This window comes from Osmerus eperlanus, chromosome 14 (genome assembly GCF_963692335.1).
Source record: "Osmerus eperlanus chromosome 14, fOsmEpe2.1, whole genome shotgun sequence".
In the NCBI taxonomy this organism is placed as follows: Eukaryota; Metazoa; Chordata; class Actinopteri; order Osmeriformes; family Osmeridae; genus Osmerus; species Osmerus eperlanus.
In genome coordinates, this window is record NC_085031.1 from 17,624,091 (window position 1) to 17,644,456 (window position 20,366).

General features: G+C 47.9%; 1 protein-coding gene across 1 annotated transcript in view; it reads right to left on the reverse strand.

Annotated features, from left to right (window-relative positions):
* Positions 1–12,929, reverse strand: part of abcg2d (ATP binding cassette subfamily G member 2 (JR blood group)) — a 16,116-nt gene extending 3,187 nt beyond the window's left edge. The window contains exons 1-8 of the mRNA XM_062478262.1: positions 12,693–12,929; positions 5,639–5,698; positions 5,310–5,424; positions 4,286–4,438; positions 3,937–4,094; positions 3,365–3,516; positions 2,894–2,995; positions 1,527–1,791 (exon numbers count right to left, since the gene is read on the reverse strand). Of these exons, the coding sequence (XP_062334246.1) occupies positions 1,527–1,791; positions 2,894–2,995; positions 3,365–3,516; positions 3,937–4,094; positions 4,286–4,438; positions 5,310–5,424; positions 5,639–5,698; positions 12,693–12,904 (1,217 nt within the window). The 5' untranslated portion in view covers positions 12,905–12,929. The remainder of the gene's footprint in view (positions 1–1,526; positions 1,792–2,893; positions 2,996–3,364; positions 3,517–3,936; positions 4,095–4,285; positions 4,439–5,309; positions 5,425–5,638; positions 5,699–12,692) is intronic.
* Between the last annotated feature and the right edge of the window lie 7,437 nt (positions 12,930–20,366).

Sequence of the window (20,366 nt, forward strand, 5' to 3'; positions counted from 1 at the left end):
ACAGTTTTGTGGAGAACTACAGGAAGTGTGGAGAACTACAGGAAGTACTGCGCCATCAGACAACATGACGTCACCGCTGCTCGGAAACTTCCATCACATGACGGTGTTCTGATCACAGCTCTCAAGATTTCGCTTTATTGTAAACTAATCTCTCTGTGGCCTCTCTGGAGAAGGGTGACTAAGGGGCTTTCAGGGAGGGAAGGACAGACTGAACTCTGACACACTGTCTTCTATACTTTCTGAAATGCAGGTGGACACAGAGAGAGAGATCCAGAGAGAGAGATCCAGAGAGAGAGAGGGAGGGAGAGAGATACAGAGAGAGAGAGGGAGGGAGAGAGATCCAGAGAGAGGGAGGGAGAGAGATCCAGAGAGAGAGGGAGGGAGATCCAGAGAGAGAGAGGGAGGGAGAGAGATCCAGAGAGAGAGAGGGAGGGAGAGAGAGGGAGAGAGATACAGAGAGAGAGAGGGAGGGAGAGAGATACAGAGAGAGAGGGAGAGAGATACAGAGAGAGAGAGGGAGGGAGAGAGATACAGAGAGAGAGGGAGAGGGAGAGAGAACTAAAAGAGTAGAACATTATTTATCCTCTGGAGGGAAGCCGCTTTGTTCCTGTTCCAGAAAGAGAGAAAATCAGTATTATCAAGACAGAGACAGAGAGACAGAGACAGAGGGAGAGAGAGAGACAGAGAGAGAGAGTGAAAGAGAGGCAGGCTCGAGGCAGGGTTTAATCCTGACGGTTTACAGGTTCTGACAGACCTGAGCAGCACCAGCACAGTTCCCAGGGTGAAGGAATAAGCTAATAAGGTTGAGCCTTGTTTCACACCCCCTGCCCCTCCACACCTCCACCCCTCACCCCCTATACCTCTCCCTCCCTCTACCCCTCACCCCCTCCACACCTCCACCTCCCTCCACCCCTCCCGTCACAGGGGCCCTCATGTGACAGTGTGTCAGGTTTGGGTCAGCCGGATCAGGAACAGAGATGATATCAGTTCAGATCGCAGGCCAACTGGCTGAGACTGGGGTCACAACAGCCACCAAAGCCGCTTCCAGACTAAAGCCAGGCCAATTCATATGGATCAGATTAGCTGCTAACAGCTCTTAAAGTGACTGATCTCTGATGGCCCCTTCCCTAACCCCTTCTCACCAGCACCCCGCCCAGTCCTGGGTCAGAGCTGAGTGATTTGTTAGAAGGCGAGAGAGAGAGGACACAATTTAAGACTCATATTATGTCCAAGAGAGTTGCTTCGGTGTGTGTGTGTGTGGGGGGTGAGGGCTAAGTCTTGTCATAAGGTTATCAGACTTGCACCCTCCTCCCCTTCTGGTCTTAATGCCTGGCTGGCGGGTGTGTGTGTGTGTGTGTGGTGCGGGGGGTTGGAAGGTGTTAGAGGTTATATTGGTTCAACACGTCTGAAGGGTTTAACCCTGAACACAAAGGAATTAGATGCTCCTTAAGACTAGGCAGTGTGTTCAATGTGTGTGTGTTCAGTGTGTGTGTGTGTGTGTTCAGTGTGTGTGTGTGTGTGTGCACCACCTCCACCCCACCTGTGCCACGGAGGTCTGTGGGTTCAGCAGCAGGTTCTTGAAGGTTCTCTTCAGGACCCAGTGCAGCTGGTGGAAGAAGGAGCAGTTGTAGGTGATGGTCCTGGCCTTGGGCTGCACGCTGTACTCCCTTCCCTGGACCAGAAGCCCCAGCTGGGCCAGGGTCTCCCGGCAGGATGGGCTGCTGCGGTACCGCTCCACCAGCTGCTCCTCGATGCGCTGGCGAGACCTCATCAGCTCTTCCAGGTCGATTTCTGCACAGGAAGGAGGAGAGGGGGAAGAGGAGGAGAGGGGGAAGAGGAGGAGAGGGGAAGAGGAGGAGAGGGGGAAGAGGAGGAGAGGGGGGAGAGGAGGAGAGGGGGGAGAGGAGGAGAGGGGGAAGAGGAGGAGAGGGGGAAGAGGAGGAGAGGGGGAAGAGGAGGAGAGGGGGGAGAGGAGGAGAGGGGGAAGAGGAGGAGAGGGGGGGAGAGGAGGAGAGGGGGAAGAGGAGGAGAGGGGGAAGAGGAGGAGAGGGGGAGAGGAGGAGAGGGGGGAAGAGGAGGAGAGGGGAAGAGGAGGAGAGGGGGGAGAGGAGGAGAGGGGGAAGAGGAGGAGAGGGGGAAGAGGAGGAGAGGGGGGAGAGGAGGAAGAGGAGGAGAGGGGGAAGAGGAGGAGAGGGGGAGAAGGGTGGAGGAGAGAGGAAGGAGGATGGAGGAGAGGGATTAGGAGAGAGAGAGAAGGGAGGGAGGGGAGGTTAGTGAAGTCTGACAACAGATGTAAATCACATCTTTGGGAGATTTTAATACCTGGAGCAGGGCGACGTTAAAAATGAATGAATAAAGATGAATAAATAATTGTGTTTTCCCCCCCAGAGGTACCTTGTATGTAGTTACTACCCTGTAATCTCTGCAGAGTTAATCATGCTCTAAAGACATCAGAGAGTTTTCACGCTCTAATACAAACAACTTCTGACCCGGGCCAGATGGATTAGGTCTGGAGGGGCTTTGGCCAAACAGGGAGGGAAAGAGAAGTGATGGGGGAGGCGAAAGAGAGGGAGACAGAGAGAGAGGGAGAGAGAGAGGATCCAGGGAAGTAACTACATTGTATGCATTTAAAGTGAGAGCTAATTTAGCTAGTTTGGTGACAATCATCACAGACTGAGGCTCTAGGAAATAGCTTTGGTGCCGACAGGTTCAGCGTTAAATATGATTACATCAGGAGAAGTTCTGTACAGAAGAATATAATAAGTTCAGCTTTTCATGGATCGATAAGTGGAATTCTATATGGTGGATTGGCAGTGTGTGTGTGTTACCGTCTGAGCTATGTGAGTGTGTGTGCGAGTGTGAGAGCGTGTGTGGGTGTGTGTGAGTGTGTTACCGTCTGAGCTCTGCATCTTGTTCATGGCGTTGCCGGTAGAGTCTCCGTTGATCACATCCAGAAAGAAGTCTGCTGGGTTGTTGTGGAGCTCGCAAGTGTAACCTGGGAAACCACACACACACACACACACCAGGTAAAACAGCAGTACATGCAGTACTTTCCAATACATTGATTTGAATTACTTATATTTACACACTGTATATACTGTATTTTAATGTATACACCATTTTAAAAGCAATAATAAATGTAACTTCTATATTTATATACAGTATATATGGTGAGAGAGACAGAGAGACACACAGAGAGAGAGACACACAGAGAGAGAGAGAGAGAGAGAGAGAGAGAGAGAGAGAGACAGAGAGAGAGAGAGAGAGAGAGAGAGAGAGAGAGAGAGAGAGAGAGAGAGAGAGAGAGAGAGAGAGAGAGAGAGAGAGAGAGAGAGAGAGAGAGAGGAAGGTAAATAAAAGCTACCTATGTCAGCAAAGTAGTCGAGAGCGTTCTTCCCCGGTCCATGGTACACCATCTTCCCGCTGACCAATAGGGTGAGGGTGTCAAACAGCCGGTAGATGGAGTAACGTGGTTGGTGGATGGACAGGATGATGGTGCGCCCCTGATTGGCCATTCTAAAGGAGGAAGCAGCGAATCCGAGGAGACCAATGGTATGTTTGTGAGCTGATGAAGATGATGAAGCAGTGTGAAATTCTTCATGACCTGACATTAATAGAAACGTCCCTGGAGGAGGAGGAAGAGGAGGACTGAGGAGAAGGAGGGAAGGAAGGAGGGAAGGATCATTGAGAGCTAAAGGGGCCTTGTGTTTTACCATACTGACATCATCTTCAGATAAAGCAGCAGAAATGAAGTGAGGGAATGGAGGAGGGAAGGAATAAAGGATGGAGGGAAACAGCAAAGAAAGAAGGAAGGAAATCAGTAAGCAATACAGGAGACATGCTAGGAGGCTAGCAGTTTTGCCTCTTCAGCAGCAGGTGACAACACTGAGTTAGAACACTACAAATATAGTCGCCCTGAAGGACTACAACCCCCACCTCTTAAGCAGCAGCAGGACAGAGTTGGCGGTGCTGGCGTCCAGACCGGTGGTGGGCTCGTCCAGGAACAGCACGGACGGTTCCATGATCAGCTCCATACCGATGCTGGTCCTCTTCCTCTCCCCCCCTGAGATCCCCCTGATCAGCTGGGTCCCCACCTGGAGGAGGGGAGGACAGGGGAGAACAGGGGAGGACAGGGGAGAACAGGGGAGGGGAGGACAGGGGAGGGGAGGGGAGGACAGGGGAGGGGAGGACAGGGGAGGACAGGGGAGGGGAGGAGGGGACGAGAGGGGAGGAGAGGTGAGGAAAGGAGGGGAGTAGATACGTTGCTGTTGCTGTCAAAACTCACCTTAGCGTTGGCCACCTTGGCCAGCCCCAGCTCCTTCACCAGGTGGTTGACCTTGGCCTCCTTCTCCTCCCTTCTCACGCTGATGGGGAGACGCAGCTCTGCAGAGAAGCGCAGGTTCTCCCTCACTGTCAGCGTCCCCATCACCACGTCATCCTGCAGGCAGGGTGACAGGGCTGGGGTCAGGGGTGACAGGGCTGGGGTCAGGGGTGACAGGGCTGGGGTCAGGGGTCAGGGGTGACAGGGCAGGGGTCAGGGGTGACAGAGCTGGGGTCAGGGGTCAGGGGTGACAGAGCTGGGGTCAGGGGTGACAGGGCTGGGGTCAGGGGTGACAGGGCTGGGGTCAGGGGTCAGGGGTGACAGGGCTGGGGTCAGGGGTGACAGAGCTGGGGTCAGGGGTCAGGGGTGACAGGGCTGGGGTCAGGGGTGACAGGGCTGGGGTCAGGAGTCAGGGGTGACAGGGCTGGGGTCAGGGGTCAGGGGTGACAGGGCTGGGGTCAGGGGTGACAGGGCTGGGGTCAGGGGTGACAGGGCTGGGGTCAGGGGTGACAGGGCTGGGGTCAGGAGTCAGGGGTGACAGGGCTGGGGTCAGGGGTGACAGGGCTGGGGTCAGGGGTCAGGGGTGACAGAGCTGGGGTCAGGGGTGACAGGGCTGGGGTCAGGGGTGACAGGGCTGGGGTCAGGGGTCAGGGGTGACAGGGCTGGGGTCAGGGGTGACAGAGCTGGGGTCAGGGGTCAGGGGTGACAGGGCTGGGGTCAGGGGTGACAGGGCTGGGGTCAGGAGTCAGGGGTGACAGGGCTGGGGTCAGGGGTGACAGGGCTGGGGTCAGGGGTCAGGGGTGACAGGGCTGGGGTCAGGGGTGACAGGGCTGGGGTCAGGGGTGACAGGGCTGGGGTCAGGAGTCAGGGGTGACAGGGCTGGGGTCAGGGGTGACAGGGCTGGGGTCAGGGGTCAGGGGTGACAGGGCTGGGGTCAGGGGTGACAGGGCTGGGGTCAGGGGTGTAGCAGATGAAGCTTCCCCAGTACCTGGACCACGTAGCCGGAGAGACACTTGTAGTTGGAGGGCTGGGGTGCCCCGTCAATCAGCACTTCTCCTGACAGACCAGACGGGTCCTTACGCGCCGCCAGAACATCCAGGAACCTAAACAGCACATCAGGAGAACGTTAGGATGAAGAACATTTCACATCAGGACTACTAATCCTTAAACAACAGATGGTCCAACATTCCAACAGGTTTAGGGTCATGTGACTAGAACAGTCTGATCCAGGTGTTCTAGATCTGAACAGCCTGATCCAGGTGTTCTAGATCTGAACAGCCTGATCCAGGTGTTCTAGATCTGAAGATGAACACTTACGATGACTTCCCACAGCCAGTCGGTCCCATAATAGCGTTCAGACCAGGTCTCATCATTCCACTGAAACACAGAATCTGATACCATTAATCTGACACCTGTAAACCATTTTACTAATCTGTAAACCATTTTACTCGCCATGCAAATTCGCGTCGCTCATTTTGGTCGGAGTTTACATGGCGCCGGGTCCACAGGTTAAAGAGGCCCAACGCATGCTCGCCGACCAGATTCTGAGAGTGGAGCGAGCAAACCCGGATTCCCTTGTTATCGTACTCGGCGACTTTAACAAAGGCAGTCTCAGCCACAAACTCCCCAAATACAGACAATTCATCAAATACCAACCAGAGAAGGAAACACCTTGGATCACTGCTACTCTACAATCAGCAAAGCATACCATGCGGTCCCCCGAGCAGCACTGGGTCACTCTGACCACGCCATGGTCCACCTGATTCCTGCATACAGGCAGAAGCTAAAGCGCTGTAAGCCTGCTGTGAGGACATCAAAACAGTGGACCAGTGAAGCTATGGAGGATCTGCGGGCGTGCTTGGACTGCACTGACTGGGACATGTTCACGACTGCTACCAATAGTCTGGATGAGCTCACAGAGGCTGTGACATCATACATCAGCTTCTGTGAGGACTGCTGTATTCCAACACGCACCAGGGTGAGCTTCAACAACGACAAACCCTGGTTCTCAGCAGAGCTCAGAAGGTTGAGGTCAGAGAAGCATTTAGGAGTGGGGATAGAGACAGATTCAAGGAGTCGAAGAACAGGTTTAGCAAGGAGGTGAGAGAGGCTAAACGACTGTACTCAGAGAGACTTAATTTAAGATCCGTATATGTTCATTGTTTGCACCTTCCTGCCACCGTAAATTCCGTGTTTGTATAACATACATGGCGAATATTTTTTTTTTGATTCTGACACGTTTATAATCTTTCTTCAGCTTTCCCGTTCATTACAACACTCGCAGACGTAGATATGTCACAAAGTATATACGGTCCACTTCTAATCTTAGCTACCTATCCAGATCTTCTCCACCTGCCCTCTCTCTTTCTATAGGGCTCTGGAGCTTCCAGTCGGCTGTGAACAAGGCAGACTTCATCCCAGCGTTTGCATCCAATGCTTCTCTGCACGCCCTTGCGCTGACAGAGACATGGATCCGCCCAGAGAACACTGCAACTCCAGCTGCTCTCTCCATCAACCACTCGTTCTCTCACTCACCCCGCTCAACCGGGCGAGATGGTGGGACAGGTTTGCTTCTTTCCCCACATATTAAATACACATCCACCCCACTCTCTGTTACTGCCAAATCATTTGAACACCATTATGTAATGCTAACTGATCCTATCAAAGCATTTTTAGTTGTTGTTACGTGCATGCACGTTGTGTTTGCCCTGCCTGTCTTGTGTTCTGTTTTGTGTTCTGTCTCCTCCTACTTTTGGGTGAGAGAGGATTGGTTTTGTGTTGAGCTGTGGCAGAGCTCTGGTATGTTTGGTATTGGTTTTCCTGGTTTCCTGGTTTATGTCTGTTTATGCGTTTGTCTTTACCGTTTACTTTGGTTTAGAGGCCTGCTTGTGTCTTGTCTTCAGTCTCTTTTGTTTCTGTTTGTTTTGTTGCGTGCACCAGGACAAACGGGGATAGGTAAGATACCCCGGGGTCTACATTTCACACCCACGTAGTAGCACCTTTTGTTACTTCCCCAAGTTAGTAGTGAGCACCACCCACTGTCTTTTTTAGGTGTTTAGCACCGGTCTAAGGGGCGGGCGGGTTTGTTTATGTTTTTTTCTTTGGTGCCGACCTTTGTCAGGCCAAATAGTGTCCTAGGGCCAAATACTGTCCTACCTGACGTCACAATGCCATTCCGATGCAAGGACGCATCCGTCGCTATGCCAACCTTAAATTTCCCGAGATATCTACGCGTGCTAGCAGGAAACTGTCATGGTTGCTATACTGGGTACTAGGTACGAAGTTTTGTATTTAGGCTTATTTAAACCAGTTTATTATACTCTACGATTTAAAGCTTTCACTCCTTTGATAGCTAGTGCTAGCTAGCTAGTTGTTTTTGTAGAAAAAATTACTTATTTAGCATCAATTTTAACAGACCGGGAAGGCAACACGTATAGTATTCTACCTGCACGCGTTGCTGTCTCAGGAATGTCGAACAAGTGAAAACTTTAAATCGTAGAGTACAGAGATACAAAACTTCGTACCTAGTAACCAGTATAGCAACCATGACAGTTTCCTGCTAGCACGCGTAGATATCTCAGGAATTTAAGGTCGGCATAGCGACGGACGCGTCCTTGCATTGGAACGGCATTGTGACGTCAGGTAGGACACTATTTGGCCCTAGGACACTATTTGGCCTGACAGTGTCACTAATTGTCCTCTTTGATCCCGGTGTTGCTGTGTATAACGAATAAACGTTACATTATTTACGTTATTCATATTGGAGTATCTGGTTTGTATGACTGCACCCTCACTGGCTTTACCTGTAGCCCTATGTTGCGTACTTCCACTCCGAGCCAGCGGGAGGCGTAACATAAAGTGGGGGCTCGTCCAGGATCCTTGATCCTTGTGCTACAGGTTTGGTTAGCGTTGGTGTGCAGTGCACACGTCCCGTAGGCCGGTGGTGTTGGTTGGGGTTTCCTTGGCCTCACCATGAGCACTTTTGATGTTGAGGGTTTTCTTGGGGATCCTTCTGTTGAACAGATTGACGCCTGCAAGAAAGGGGACTTGTATGCCATTGCGACACACTTTGGCTTGGAGCTCTTGTCTAGTTTGTTAAAGGCCGAACTAAAGGAGGTTGTGGTGCGCCTGTTGGTGCACAACGGGGTGCTGGACAGCAAAGAGGAAGAGGCAGTTGAGGCAGCGCTGGTTGAGGCTGAGGCGGGTCCTTCAGATGCGGAGCTTAAGCCTCTTCATGCTGGGCCCCGGTTAACTTCGGCTTCCAGTGATGACGCCGGCGATGATGCCCGCCTTAGGCTACGCTTGGCACGTTTTCAGTTTGAGGCACAAGAGAAAGAGAGAGATGCTGATTACCGACACCGGTTGGCTATGAGGAAACTGGAGTTGGAAATGGAAATAGAAATAGAAAGAGAGGTAAGGCTAAAACGCCTAGACCTAGAGGCTGCTGCAGCCCCTGGTCCTGCTAGGTCCACAAGTGCGGCCTCCTCCGCGGCTGGGGGGGGTTTCGACGTGGGCAGGAACGTAGGGTTAGTTCCCCAGTTTCGTGAGGCAGAAGTAGATTCGTACTTCAGTGCTTTTGAACGGGTTGCTACCTCCCTGAAATGGCCAAAAGAGGTTTGGGCTATACTGCTCCAGTGTAGACTGACGGGTAAAGCCCAGGAGGTTTTACCTGCTCTCTCTTTGGAGGATTGTTTGTCATATGAAGCGATCAAGGCAGCGGTGCTTCGTGCCTACGAGCTAGTGCCTGAGGCGTATAGACAGAAGTTCCGGACTTTTAAGAAAGCATCCGGTAGAACATTTATGGAGTTTGCTCGCGAGAAAGAGTCCCTGTTTACAAGGCAAGTAGGGCAACCGACTTTGAGTCTCTGTCGGAGCTGATTCTCCTCGAAGAGTTCAAGAACAGCCTGCCCGATCGGTTGGTGACTTACTTGAACGAGCAAAAAGTCGGAACGATAGCGCAAGCTGCTGTGCTTGCTGATGAGTTTGTGTTAACGCACAAGCAGTCTTTTGGACCTCCCCGGAATGAGAGTAGGGTTTTTACCCCTTCTGCCCCGGCCAGAGTGCAGTCCAGTCCGCCACGCCCGTTGCCTCTCCGCTCCAACGAGGAACGGGAGTGTTACTACTGTCACCAAACAGGACACCTTAAGGCTGACTGCTTTATGTTGAAACGCAAGCAGCAGTCACAGCCAAATAAACGACCAAAAGAGGTTGGTCTAGTGTGGAAGTTGGTGGGTCCAATGTCGCTACTAACCCCGGAGATGGAGGGGGACACATTGGAACCCTGTTATTGGACGGGTTGGTTTCCCTCAAGGCGGATGCGATGAACCAGTGCCCTGTGCGCATACTAAGGGACACTGGAGCAGCCCAGTCTTTTATATTGTCTGACGTATTACTTTTCTCTAACAACACTTTAAGCGGCTCTTGTGTGCTGGGCATCGAAATGGGCTTCGTATCTGTACCGCTCCATCAGGTGCATCTTATCTGGGTTGTAAAGTGTCGACATCTGGGTGTTCAGCTGCGGACACAGACAAGCTCTCCAGACAGCCAGCAGGTCTACAGAGACACAGACAAGCTATCCAGACATCCAGCAGGTCTGCAGAGACACCGACAAGCTATCCAGACATCCAGCAGGTCTACAGGGACACAGACAAGCTCTCCAGACATCCAGCAGGTCTGCAAGGACACAGACAAGCTCTCCAGTCATCCAGCAGGTCTACAGGGACACAGACAATCTCTCTAGACATCCAGCAGGTCTACAGGGACACAGACAAGCTCTCCAGACATCCAGCAGGTCTGCAGGGACACAGAGACAAGCTCTCCAGACATCCAGCAGGTCTGCAGAGACACAGACAAGCTCTCCAGACATCCAGCAGGTCTACAGGGACACAGACAAGCTCTCCAGACATCCAGCAGGTCTACAGGGACACAGACAAGCTCTCCAGACATCCAGCAGGTCTGCAAGGACACAGACAAGCTCTCCAGACATCCAGCAGGTCTGCAGGGACACAGACAAGCTCTCCAGACATCCAGCAGGTCTGCAGGGACACAGACAAGCTCTCCAGACATCCAGCAGGTCTACAGGGACACAGACAAGCTCTCCAGACATCCAGCAGGTCTGCAGAGACGCAGACAAGCTCTCCAGTCATCCAGCAGGTCTACAGGGACACAGACAAGCTCTCCAGACATCCAGCAGGTCTGCAAGGACACAGACAAGCTCTCCAGACATCCAGCAGGTCTGCAGGGACACAGACAAGCTCTCCAGTCATCCAACAGGTCTACAGGGACACAGACAAGCTCTCCAGTCATCCAGCAGGTCTGCAAGGACACAGACAAGCTCTCCAGACATCCAGCAGGTCTACAGGGACACAGACAAGCTTTCCAGTCATCCAGCAGGTCTGCAAGGACACAGACAAGCTCTCCAGACATCCAGCAGGTCTGCAGAGACACAGACAAGCTCTCCAGACATCCAGCAGGTCTGCAGAGACACAGACAAGCTCTCCAGACATCCAGCAGGTCTGCAGAGACACAGACAAGCTCTCCAGACATCCAGCAGGTCTGCAAGGATGGCTGTGTAGAACACATAAACACGAACAACAGCAGCATTTAGGAGGTCTCTAAACACGTCTGGGCTTCACATACAGATGGTGAAAATATTCTAAGCTGGAGGGAGAATTGTATTTGTACAAAGGAACAGTTACACAATGGAATCCAAAGGTCTGTAAAAAAGTATCTAAAACTGTCAAAACAGCTCAGCTTTGTCTCTGTGTCACGTGAGGTTGTTTAATTCGTTTCCCTGGCAGTCAGGTGTATCAGGGAGATTATCTGCAAGAATCCATGATTAATATAATATAATTAACACTAGTTCAGAGCAGAGGGAGGGGGGGGGTTGAAATTATGCCATTTCTCCATGGGACATGTCAAGTCTATTTAACACTAATTTAATGCTATTCTTCTGATAGTTTCATTCATCGCAGCCTCACCATCAGACTAGAAGCAGCCTCACCATCAGACTAGAAGCAGCCTCACCATCAGACTAGAAGCAGCCTCCATTAGACTAGAAGCAGCCTCACCATCAGAGTATGTCGGAATGTAGAAATCTAACACTCCAACGGTCGTTTGTTTTACCGTCCTGGGTTAATCTACAACGCGCCTGGGTTAATCTACAGCGCGCCTGGGTTCATCTACAGCGCGCCTGGGTTCATCTACAGCGCGCCTGGGATCATCTACAGCGCGCCTGGGTTCATCTACAGCGCGGCTGGGTTCATCTACAGCGCGGCTGGGTTCATCTACAGCGCGGCTGGGTTCATCTACAGCGCGCCTGGGTTCATCTACAGCGCGCCTGGGTTCATCTACAGCGCGCCTGGGATCATCTACAGCGCGCCTGGGATCATCTACAGCGCGGCTGGGATCATCTACAGCGCGGCTGGGTTCATCTACAGCGCGGCTGGGTTCATCTACAGCACGCCTGGGTTCATCTACAGCGCGCCGAGGACTTGGCCACCTAAATGTGACCTTGCCGTTACGCTTGATGCTCGTTTCAGCCTTTATGCTTACCACTTACTTCTGACCAGATGAGGGAGAGCTCGACATATGGAATAAAGAATCTGTATCACCATGAGCAAACGTCATTAAGGGGGTCAAAGTCTGCATTAGTAGAGTCCAAAAGATCCCTATCGAAGATGGTAAAGAGACTGCATTTATATATTGCATTCCAAAGCACTTTACATGATGCCTCTCATTCATAATCACAGCAACGACGGTGCTGACTTGCCCATCAGGAGCATGTGTGTGTGTGTGTGCGTGTGTGCGCTATGGGGTGTAATCAGTGTCAGCGTAGCTGCACACAGTGCGTTCACCGCATACCTGATACGGGGGAATTACGCGTGGGCTACTCTGGCGAGTTTTAGAAAGCGCAGAATGAACACTACACCTTACAGTTTGCATTCACAGGCGTTTCTGTGTCAGTATGCGAAGCACACATAACACCTGCCTGTGTGTAGCCTAGATATCTATCAAACAGTTAGGCGTAGTGTTCACGTAGGCCTCACGTATTTGAGGCGTATGTCAGGTGTACTTGAGGTGTATGTCAGGTGTATTTGAGGTGTATGTCAGGCGCATGTCAGGCGTATGTCAGGTGTACTTGAGGTGTATGTCAGGTGTATTTGAGGTGTATGTCAGGCGCATGTCAGGTGTACTTGAGGTGTATGTCAGGTTTATTTGAGGTGTATGTCAGGTTTATTTGAGGTGTATGTCAGGCGCATGTCAGGCGTGTGCAGGCGCTACTCTGCGCTTTGTATATGAACCGCTGACACTGATTACACCCCATAGTGCGCATGTGTGTGTGCGCGTGTGTGTGCGTGTGTGTGCGTACTTCAGGTCCACCAGTATGTTCCGTGGGATCATCTTCCTCTTACAGAGGGGTCCGGTCTTCACCACCACCTTGTACTGGATGTCATGGAAACTGACCACCGCACCCTTGGGCTGCCGCGATTGGTCCACGGTGAAGATGACATTTGGCTGTGGAATCCCATTGGTAGTCAGGTCGTCAGTCATCGCAATGTTGATGTGATTGGCTCGTTCCATCCTCCTGCATGCAGATTTCACCTTTTTCAGAAATCAGTAACAACAGCAACAACTAGCTAAATCAATTACAGATATCGGAACAGACCTACCTGCAGTCTCTTGAGTGTTTTATGTATTAATTACTTTGTCTTTGCATTGTACCAGCTGAGTAACAGAATGCAGGTTATTTAAACCGTCTGTGATCTGACGTAGATAGGTGGCTGTGACCAAGATAGGTTGGAGAGTCGATTTGAAAGAATTTCGGAGGCAGCTCCAGATATCCCCCGCATCCAGCTTTGAAAGCTTCAGAGCTGAAACCTAAGCGGATGCAAAAGTAACGACGAGAGTGGGAGGAATCAAATACTTGGCTGGAAAGTGTCTGCGGAAATGAGTATCAAGGCAATTGCACAATTTGTCGGCTAGTGTTATCTGTTGCGCACGTCGGCCTGTCAGATGTGACACACATCTGACAGGCCGCCGTGCCGCGGGAGAGCAACATTAGCTCACAGAAATCAGAGCACCGTCTCACAGTTCTTCGTACCTCAATCATCTCCTGAGGCAGATAGTGTAATGGCGGTTTTTTAATCACCTCAATAATTTTCTGATTGATTACGTTAGATTTCATAGGCTGCCTATTTGTTAAGAAATAATGTTAACAGCTTAAATGAATCATGTTATGGTATGATTTGTTTATTAAGGTTAAGGTGTACAGTCAGACACATAAGCATTATTTTAATAAGAGATAGATATATTTAATACATGTTTAATAATAAAAATATAGTGCCTATGTGAAGCAAATAAACAACTTTGTTATGCTTAACCAATTTAAATTATTGCATCCTTCAATACCAGAATGAACAATAGACTATGGATGGCTGTGGAGTCAGATGGCTGAGCTGTTAGGGAATCGGGCTAGTAATCAGAAGGTTGCCGGTTCGATTCCCGGCCATGCAATTGAGGTTGTGTCCTTGGGCAACGCACTTCACCCTACTTGCCTCGGGGGAATGTCCCTGTACTTACTGTAAGTCGCTCTGGATAAGAGCGTCTGCTAACGTTACAAATTATATTTTTGGGCATTCATTCTGTAGGCCTATTCTGTAACGGAATACGTTTTGAAAGTATCCTTCCAACACTGCCTATGGACCGAACAGGTGCTAGCCGTTTGCCGCTGCAAGTGTCAGCCCCGACGGGTTTGCTCCTATAAACTATGCTGTAATCTCGTAAACACACAATTCATACATGTAACTAAGCCTACACCAAGAAGTGTGAATATCCTAGAAAGGATATAGTTACAGTAGCCTAAGCCAACATGATCTATAGCAGTTAGGCTATAACAGGAATGAGCAATTAACCTTGCTAAACATTACCGGTGATTTTCGTAGATTGATTTTTTTTTTTTTTTAAATAGTCTGAATGAACGAAAAATGGGGCTTTCCTTACAAAAATAATGCCTAATTATGAATTTCTCCTGCACCATAAAAACCTCACTTAATGGCTAACGTGATGAAAACGAACAGATGATAAATATCACATTCTGTTTAAAATGTGAAAATCTTCCGCATCAGCTCATGGCGAAAAGTTGTTGATAATAGCTTGCATATTGTAAGCTATATGCAAAATAATTTATCAATGTAGATGTTTTATTAAACACAAACCAACTAATAAAACGAAACCCGCACGAAAACATCAAAGAGGGATCGTATGCACTCCACAACCCCGCTACAGTACTTCAGAGACAGTCTTACCACTAGTCTCACAGGTCGAGTGAGAAAGATTTAATAAAACTATTCCTCCCGGAGGAAAGTCACTGTATGCAATTAACTGCCCGGTGTTCCAAAAAGCAATGTAATTCTGTTGTAAAAAATACTTGGCAATAATCAACGATGTACAATAGCCTACTTACCCAACAAACGTAGGCTATATTTACAGCGCTCGCCTCTCCTGCCAGCCACACGTGTTTGAGGGATTTCTATGTGGACCAATGCATTTATATCTTCGCGGGGCACTGGAGCAGTTACATCACGGGCTCCGTGGGATCTGCCCAGAAAAAGGATGTCATCAAATCATTCAAAGCTGGATGTGCAGCGACATTGTTCAACCACGACATTTGAAAAAGTTGTGTTTGTTCTCCCTTTTTGTTTAACAACAAATACAGACCCATTTGTGAATTTAGCCTTTTGGACTGTATGTTGCCTGTGCAATGCTCACATAATGTATAGGATGCAGTGGCGATTTTAGTCATAATTTTAGGGGTGCTCAAGCACACCTAAATTTCATCACAGCACCCCTAAAAATAATAATAATAAAAAATAAAATTATGAATGATCATTATCTTAACCCTCGTGCTGCCTTCGGGTCACATGACCCAAAGGTTCATAACGAACCATCGTTGTGTTTACCCAATTTTACCCAATACAAAAACAAATACAAATAATTTTCTTTTAACCATTCCAATGTGGGGGGTCTGAGACAGCCCAACGGTTAAAAGAAAATGCTTCACTTTGTTTTTGTATGAGGTAAATTTGTCGCAATACGACGGTGGGTCACAATGACTGATGGGTCAGAATGACCCGAAGATAACACAAGGGTTAAATACGTTTTGGTGCTCTAACGTGTTAAAACAATGTTTATGTATTGTTGACACATCATTATCGTTTCATTTAATGCTGGTAGTTCATTAAGAAAGGGACTTTCTTAGTTTTTTCCAGTAATTCTATATTTTGCATAATAATACATAAATGTATTAATTGTTATCCAGTGAAATTAGTGATTTATTAGCAAGGGGGTTTAACAGTTTTGCAAGGCACTGTAGCCATGTCACATTATCATTGGGGGCTGAGCCCTAAAAATACTTTCTGTCATATAAGCCATCAATCGTGAATGACAGTGGTTCTACTTGTTGGACTATCTCATGCTGGGTACACACTAAATGCTATTTCAGCATGACGATCTCTCAGCCTCTGCCACGTCTCCGGAATCGGGCTAGTAATCATAAGGTTGCCAGTTCGATTCCCGGCTATGCCAAATGACGTTGTCTCCTTGGGCAAGGCACTTCACCCTACTTGCCTCGGGGGGAATGTCCCTGTACTTACTGTAAGTCGCTCTGGATAAGAGCGTCTGCTAAATGACTAAATGTAAATGTCTCCAGTTTCGCTTTTCCGTCTGTGATGGGCGTGGGCTCCAGGCCCGCTGATCCACACCTTATCCACACCATCTCTTCACTCCACCTGTTCTACACACCTGCTGTTCATCAGCTCGTCATCTCAACTTTACATCAACCCTGCAGCTCGGTCGTTTGTTTTGTCAGACCCGGGCCCTGTTCCATAAAGCAAGTTTACCAAGTAAGCCAGGCTTGCAGAGATGGGAAGTAGCCTACAAAAACGTTGTTATTGGCCTAGGCCTATAACATATGGTATGGGTACTTTACTTCACTATTTACAACTTTTACATTGAACCCTTACATGTTTTACACAAATATCTGTACTTTCTCCTTTCATTTTCAAGCCAGGCTCGTTAGGCTTTTTAAATCTGTATTTGGTGGCATGATCAATAATATTTCTTGTAATTGCGTGCTTTTTTAAATTTCCTGGGGATCACGCACAACAAACGTAAGCTAGTCTACGAAGCTGCCATGGAGCGAGGCAGGCAACAAGAAGAATATTTCCCCCTAAAAGTTTGCATCATTGATGAGTACTTCTGTACTCTGCTCTGCTTTAATCATTTTTTTTTTAAAGTTTAAAATTAACAAATATCCCTACAAAAGTTAGTGTTAGTTAGTGATGAGTAGGCCTACTTAATGAGGATTATACTACACTCTATTGTACTCTGCTCCGTTTTAATCTACTTAAAGCTTCTCTGTTCTCCTCTCCCCTCTCCTCTCCTTTCACTGTGTGTGAGAAAGAACATTTTTGAAAGGTTGGAAAAAAATATACACTACCGTTCAAAAGTTTGGGGTCACCCAGACAATTTCGTGTTTTCCATGAAAACTCACACTTTTATTTATCAAATAACTTTCAAAATGAATAGAAAATATAGTCAAGACATTTACAAGGTTAATTATTATTATTAGAAATAATTATTTTTATTTGAAATATAAATTTTGTTCTTCAAACTTTGCTTTCGTCAAATAATGCTCCATTTGCAGCAATTACAACATTGCAGACCTTTGGCATTCTAATTCTAATCTTTCTAATCATCCATTAGCCTTCTAAGGCAATTAGCAAACACAATGTACCATTCGAACACATACAGTAATAGTTGCTGGAAATAGGCCTGATATGAAATATGTAGATATTTCATTAAAAACCAGACGTTTCCACCTAGAATAGTCATTTACCACATTAACAATGTATAGTGTATTTCTGATTAATTTAACGTTATCTTCATTGAAAAAAACAGTGCTTTTCTTTGAAAAATAAGGACATTTTTAAGTGACCCCAAACTTTTGAAAGGTAGTGTATTTTTTAAAGGTAGGCTACGTTATGGATGAGACAGAGGGAGTTAGCAATGTCGACATGACTGAGGATAGAGAAATGATTGATTCTTGGGAGATATTTGAAATTGTCGGCGTCTTCTTATCTCGAAGTTTCACTTTTGGCTCAAAGTTCTAACAATTTCCGCCCGCCCTCCCTCCCTCTCTCCCTCCCTCCCACGTTACTGTTGATCATCTGTCCATCATCGTATAAAGCCCGCCCTGACAATTTGATTAGTCCGAACAGCTCTTGTTCGGACATCGTTTTTCCACAACCGAGCGACCCCAGACCCAACTTCCCGACCAAAATGTTTTGTGGGCGGGGCTAAGTTCGGCTGGCACCCAGGCTAACTCATAGCAGAGATACCTCTGGAAAATGTATCTAGTATAATTATAACAAGCACACAGAACTTAGTGATGAACTGCTGGCGGCGGTGGATGGTCCAGGTGCGACCGGAGAAGGAACGGCCGGGAGGGCGATGCTCGGTACGGCTCCGCGCTGCAAGAGAAGCCGTGTGTTGGTGAACCCCGTCTGTCTCTGGTCCATGTTAAAACTGTCCGCCGTGAAATGGTCACTGCAGAGGCGGCTGTTGGAGTTTATCCGAAGCTTTCCATCAGCGTGGCTCTTCACAAAATCAATCCACCTATTTTTCCTTTCCTCATCAATAGGGAAATTAAATAGCATTGCAGCGCAGCTGAAGTTTTTGCATCCAGGGAAGATGCAGTTGCGGGTGGAGGAAGGGAGACATCCTGAAACTAGCTAGCTAGCTGATGTAGGCTACAATAACAGTACAGCAGGAGGAGCCATTCAGTGATCTGACGTAGATGGGTCGAAATGACGTAGATGGGTAACTTTTTGGCCCCACCCATTACAACCTGATCTGAAAACGGAAGAGAAACTGTTCTACGGTCTAACTCCACATTTCAGTGTGACAAAGTTTTAGCGCTTTGCACATGCTTTCAGGAACTCATTTCACACGTATATAATGTGCTGAGAAGCAAATCATGGAATTTACTTTACAGGATCTTTAACTGTTGCCAAGATATACTCATGATCTCAAAGTTATGTTGAACAGGAAGTCTGCATGACTGGTCTGCATGTCTGGTCTGCATGACTGGTCTGAATGACTGGTCTGAATGTCTGGTCTGAATGTCTGGTCTGCATGACTGGTCTGCATGACTAGTCTGCATGTCTGGTCTGAATGTCTGGTCTGAATGTCTGGTCTGAATGTCTGGTCTGCATGTCTGGTCTGCATGTCTTTAGGTTGGTTTAGGTGCAGTTATATGGACATATGTATATATGGATATCTGGATGTAAAGCCCTCTGTGACACTGCATGTAAAAAGTGCTAAACAAATAACATTGTTAACATTTGTTTGACCAAACAAATGTAATAATGTGATTATTTTGTGGTTTCACGGCCATATAGGCCTTAACAAATGCTGGCCAACACTTCATTAATATAGGGTGACCAGACGCCATCTTTTACCCGGACATGTTCTCTTTTCGAGACCTAAAAAATGCGTCCGGCAGGGATTCCAAAATTGTCAGAGATTTTGCCTCGTCGGATATTTGTGTTTCTCTGGGTCTTTCACAAACTATTACGCCCTTATAAGTTTTGGAAAGGGTATCTCCCTTACGTTCCACCTTCTTGCGCGAGCTCTGACTGTAGAGAGAACTGTAATTGTGATCAGATAGTGCGGCATGCAATACACGACCAGCACCTCCTCTTTTTCACAAACTCAAATCTGGTCACCCTATATTTAACCCTTGTGCTGCCTTCGGGTCACATGACCCAAAGGTTCATAACGAACCATCGTTGTGTTTACCCAATTTTACCCAATACAAAAACAAATAAAAATAATTTTCTTTTAACCTTTGCAATGTGGGGGGTCTGAGACAGCCCAACGGTTAAAAGAAAATGCTTCACTTTGTTTTTTTATGCGGTAAAGTTGTCGCAATACGACGGTGGGTCACAATGACTGATGGGTCAGAATGACCCGAAGATAACACAAGGGTTAAAAAACAAGTTGTGTAGGCCTACGGAAGCACTAGGTGGTAGGCTACTTTTGCAGACATCCCAAGTCTCGCGGAAGTTCCGGGAAAAGCCACCTCCCTGAAATGAGTCTCTGTAGGTTGGGATGCTTTTGACATGTAAAATGTAAAAGTGTCAAATGGACGTGTTTACTTCATAGCATGCCTGAACGTCCGCTTTGCAACTCGGATGCACTTTGGAGCAGGAAACACGACAAGTGAGTCGCAGCTCTTTACATAATATAAAAAATGATCTACTGTCCAATTGTTATACTTTTTAAAATTCAATTTAAATGACCTGTTTTACTGCAAGTAGGGTAGGCTATGATCAATACCATTTGGTAGGCTAGATATTGATTTTAATGAAATTGAACAATAAAAATGTCTACTCAATATATTGAATTTGATAGTAGGCAGACATGATGAAATCCTGTTCTTGTGTGTGGCTAAGCTAGGCTACTTTAGAGCGAAATATCCTACCAAAAAACAATGTGCTTTAAGCGCCGCGAAAATAACTCAAGGAGTTTCAGATCTGCAAGGAGCGAATTTGTATTGGACAGAAGCCTTATAAACTCGCTTCTATGATGCCACCCAGTGAACAGGCAACACATTACATGTTTGAACTCGAATTCTGTGCCATTCATTTGAAATCGGAGAAAACCCTGCATAGTATTAGCTACATACATACACTGATATTATTTTAACAGTAAGCGGCACAGCACTTAGTGTGAAGAAATATCTAACATGGTTGTCCAAGTGAAATGTTACTGAACACCCAACCGTCACTCTATCTCATCTAAAAACCAGCTGCGAGATCGCGTGAAACATACCTTCTCAAGTAGGCCTACACTCGCTGATCAGCCGGACACCGGGAGAACCGGTACCGGAACAGCGTTGTCACAACTGTCTCGGTCCACCCCTGGTCATCAGGTTATGTAACGGTTAGTGCGTGCCTATGTGTGAGTGAAATTGACAGTG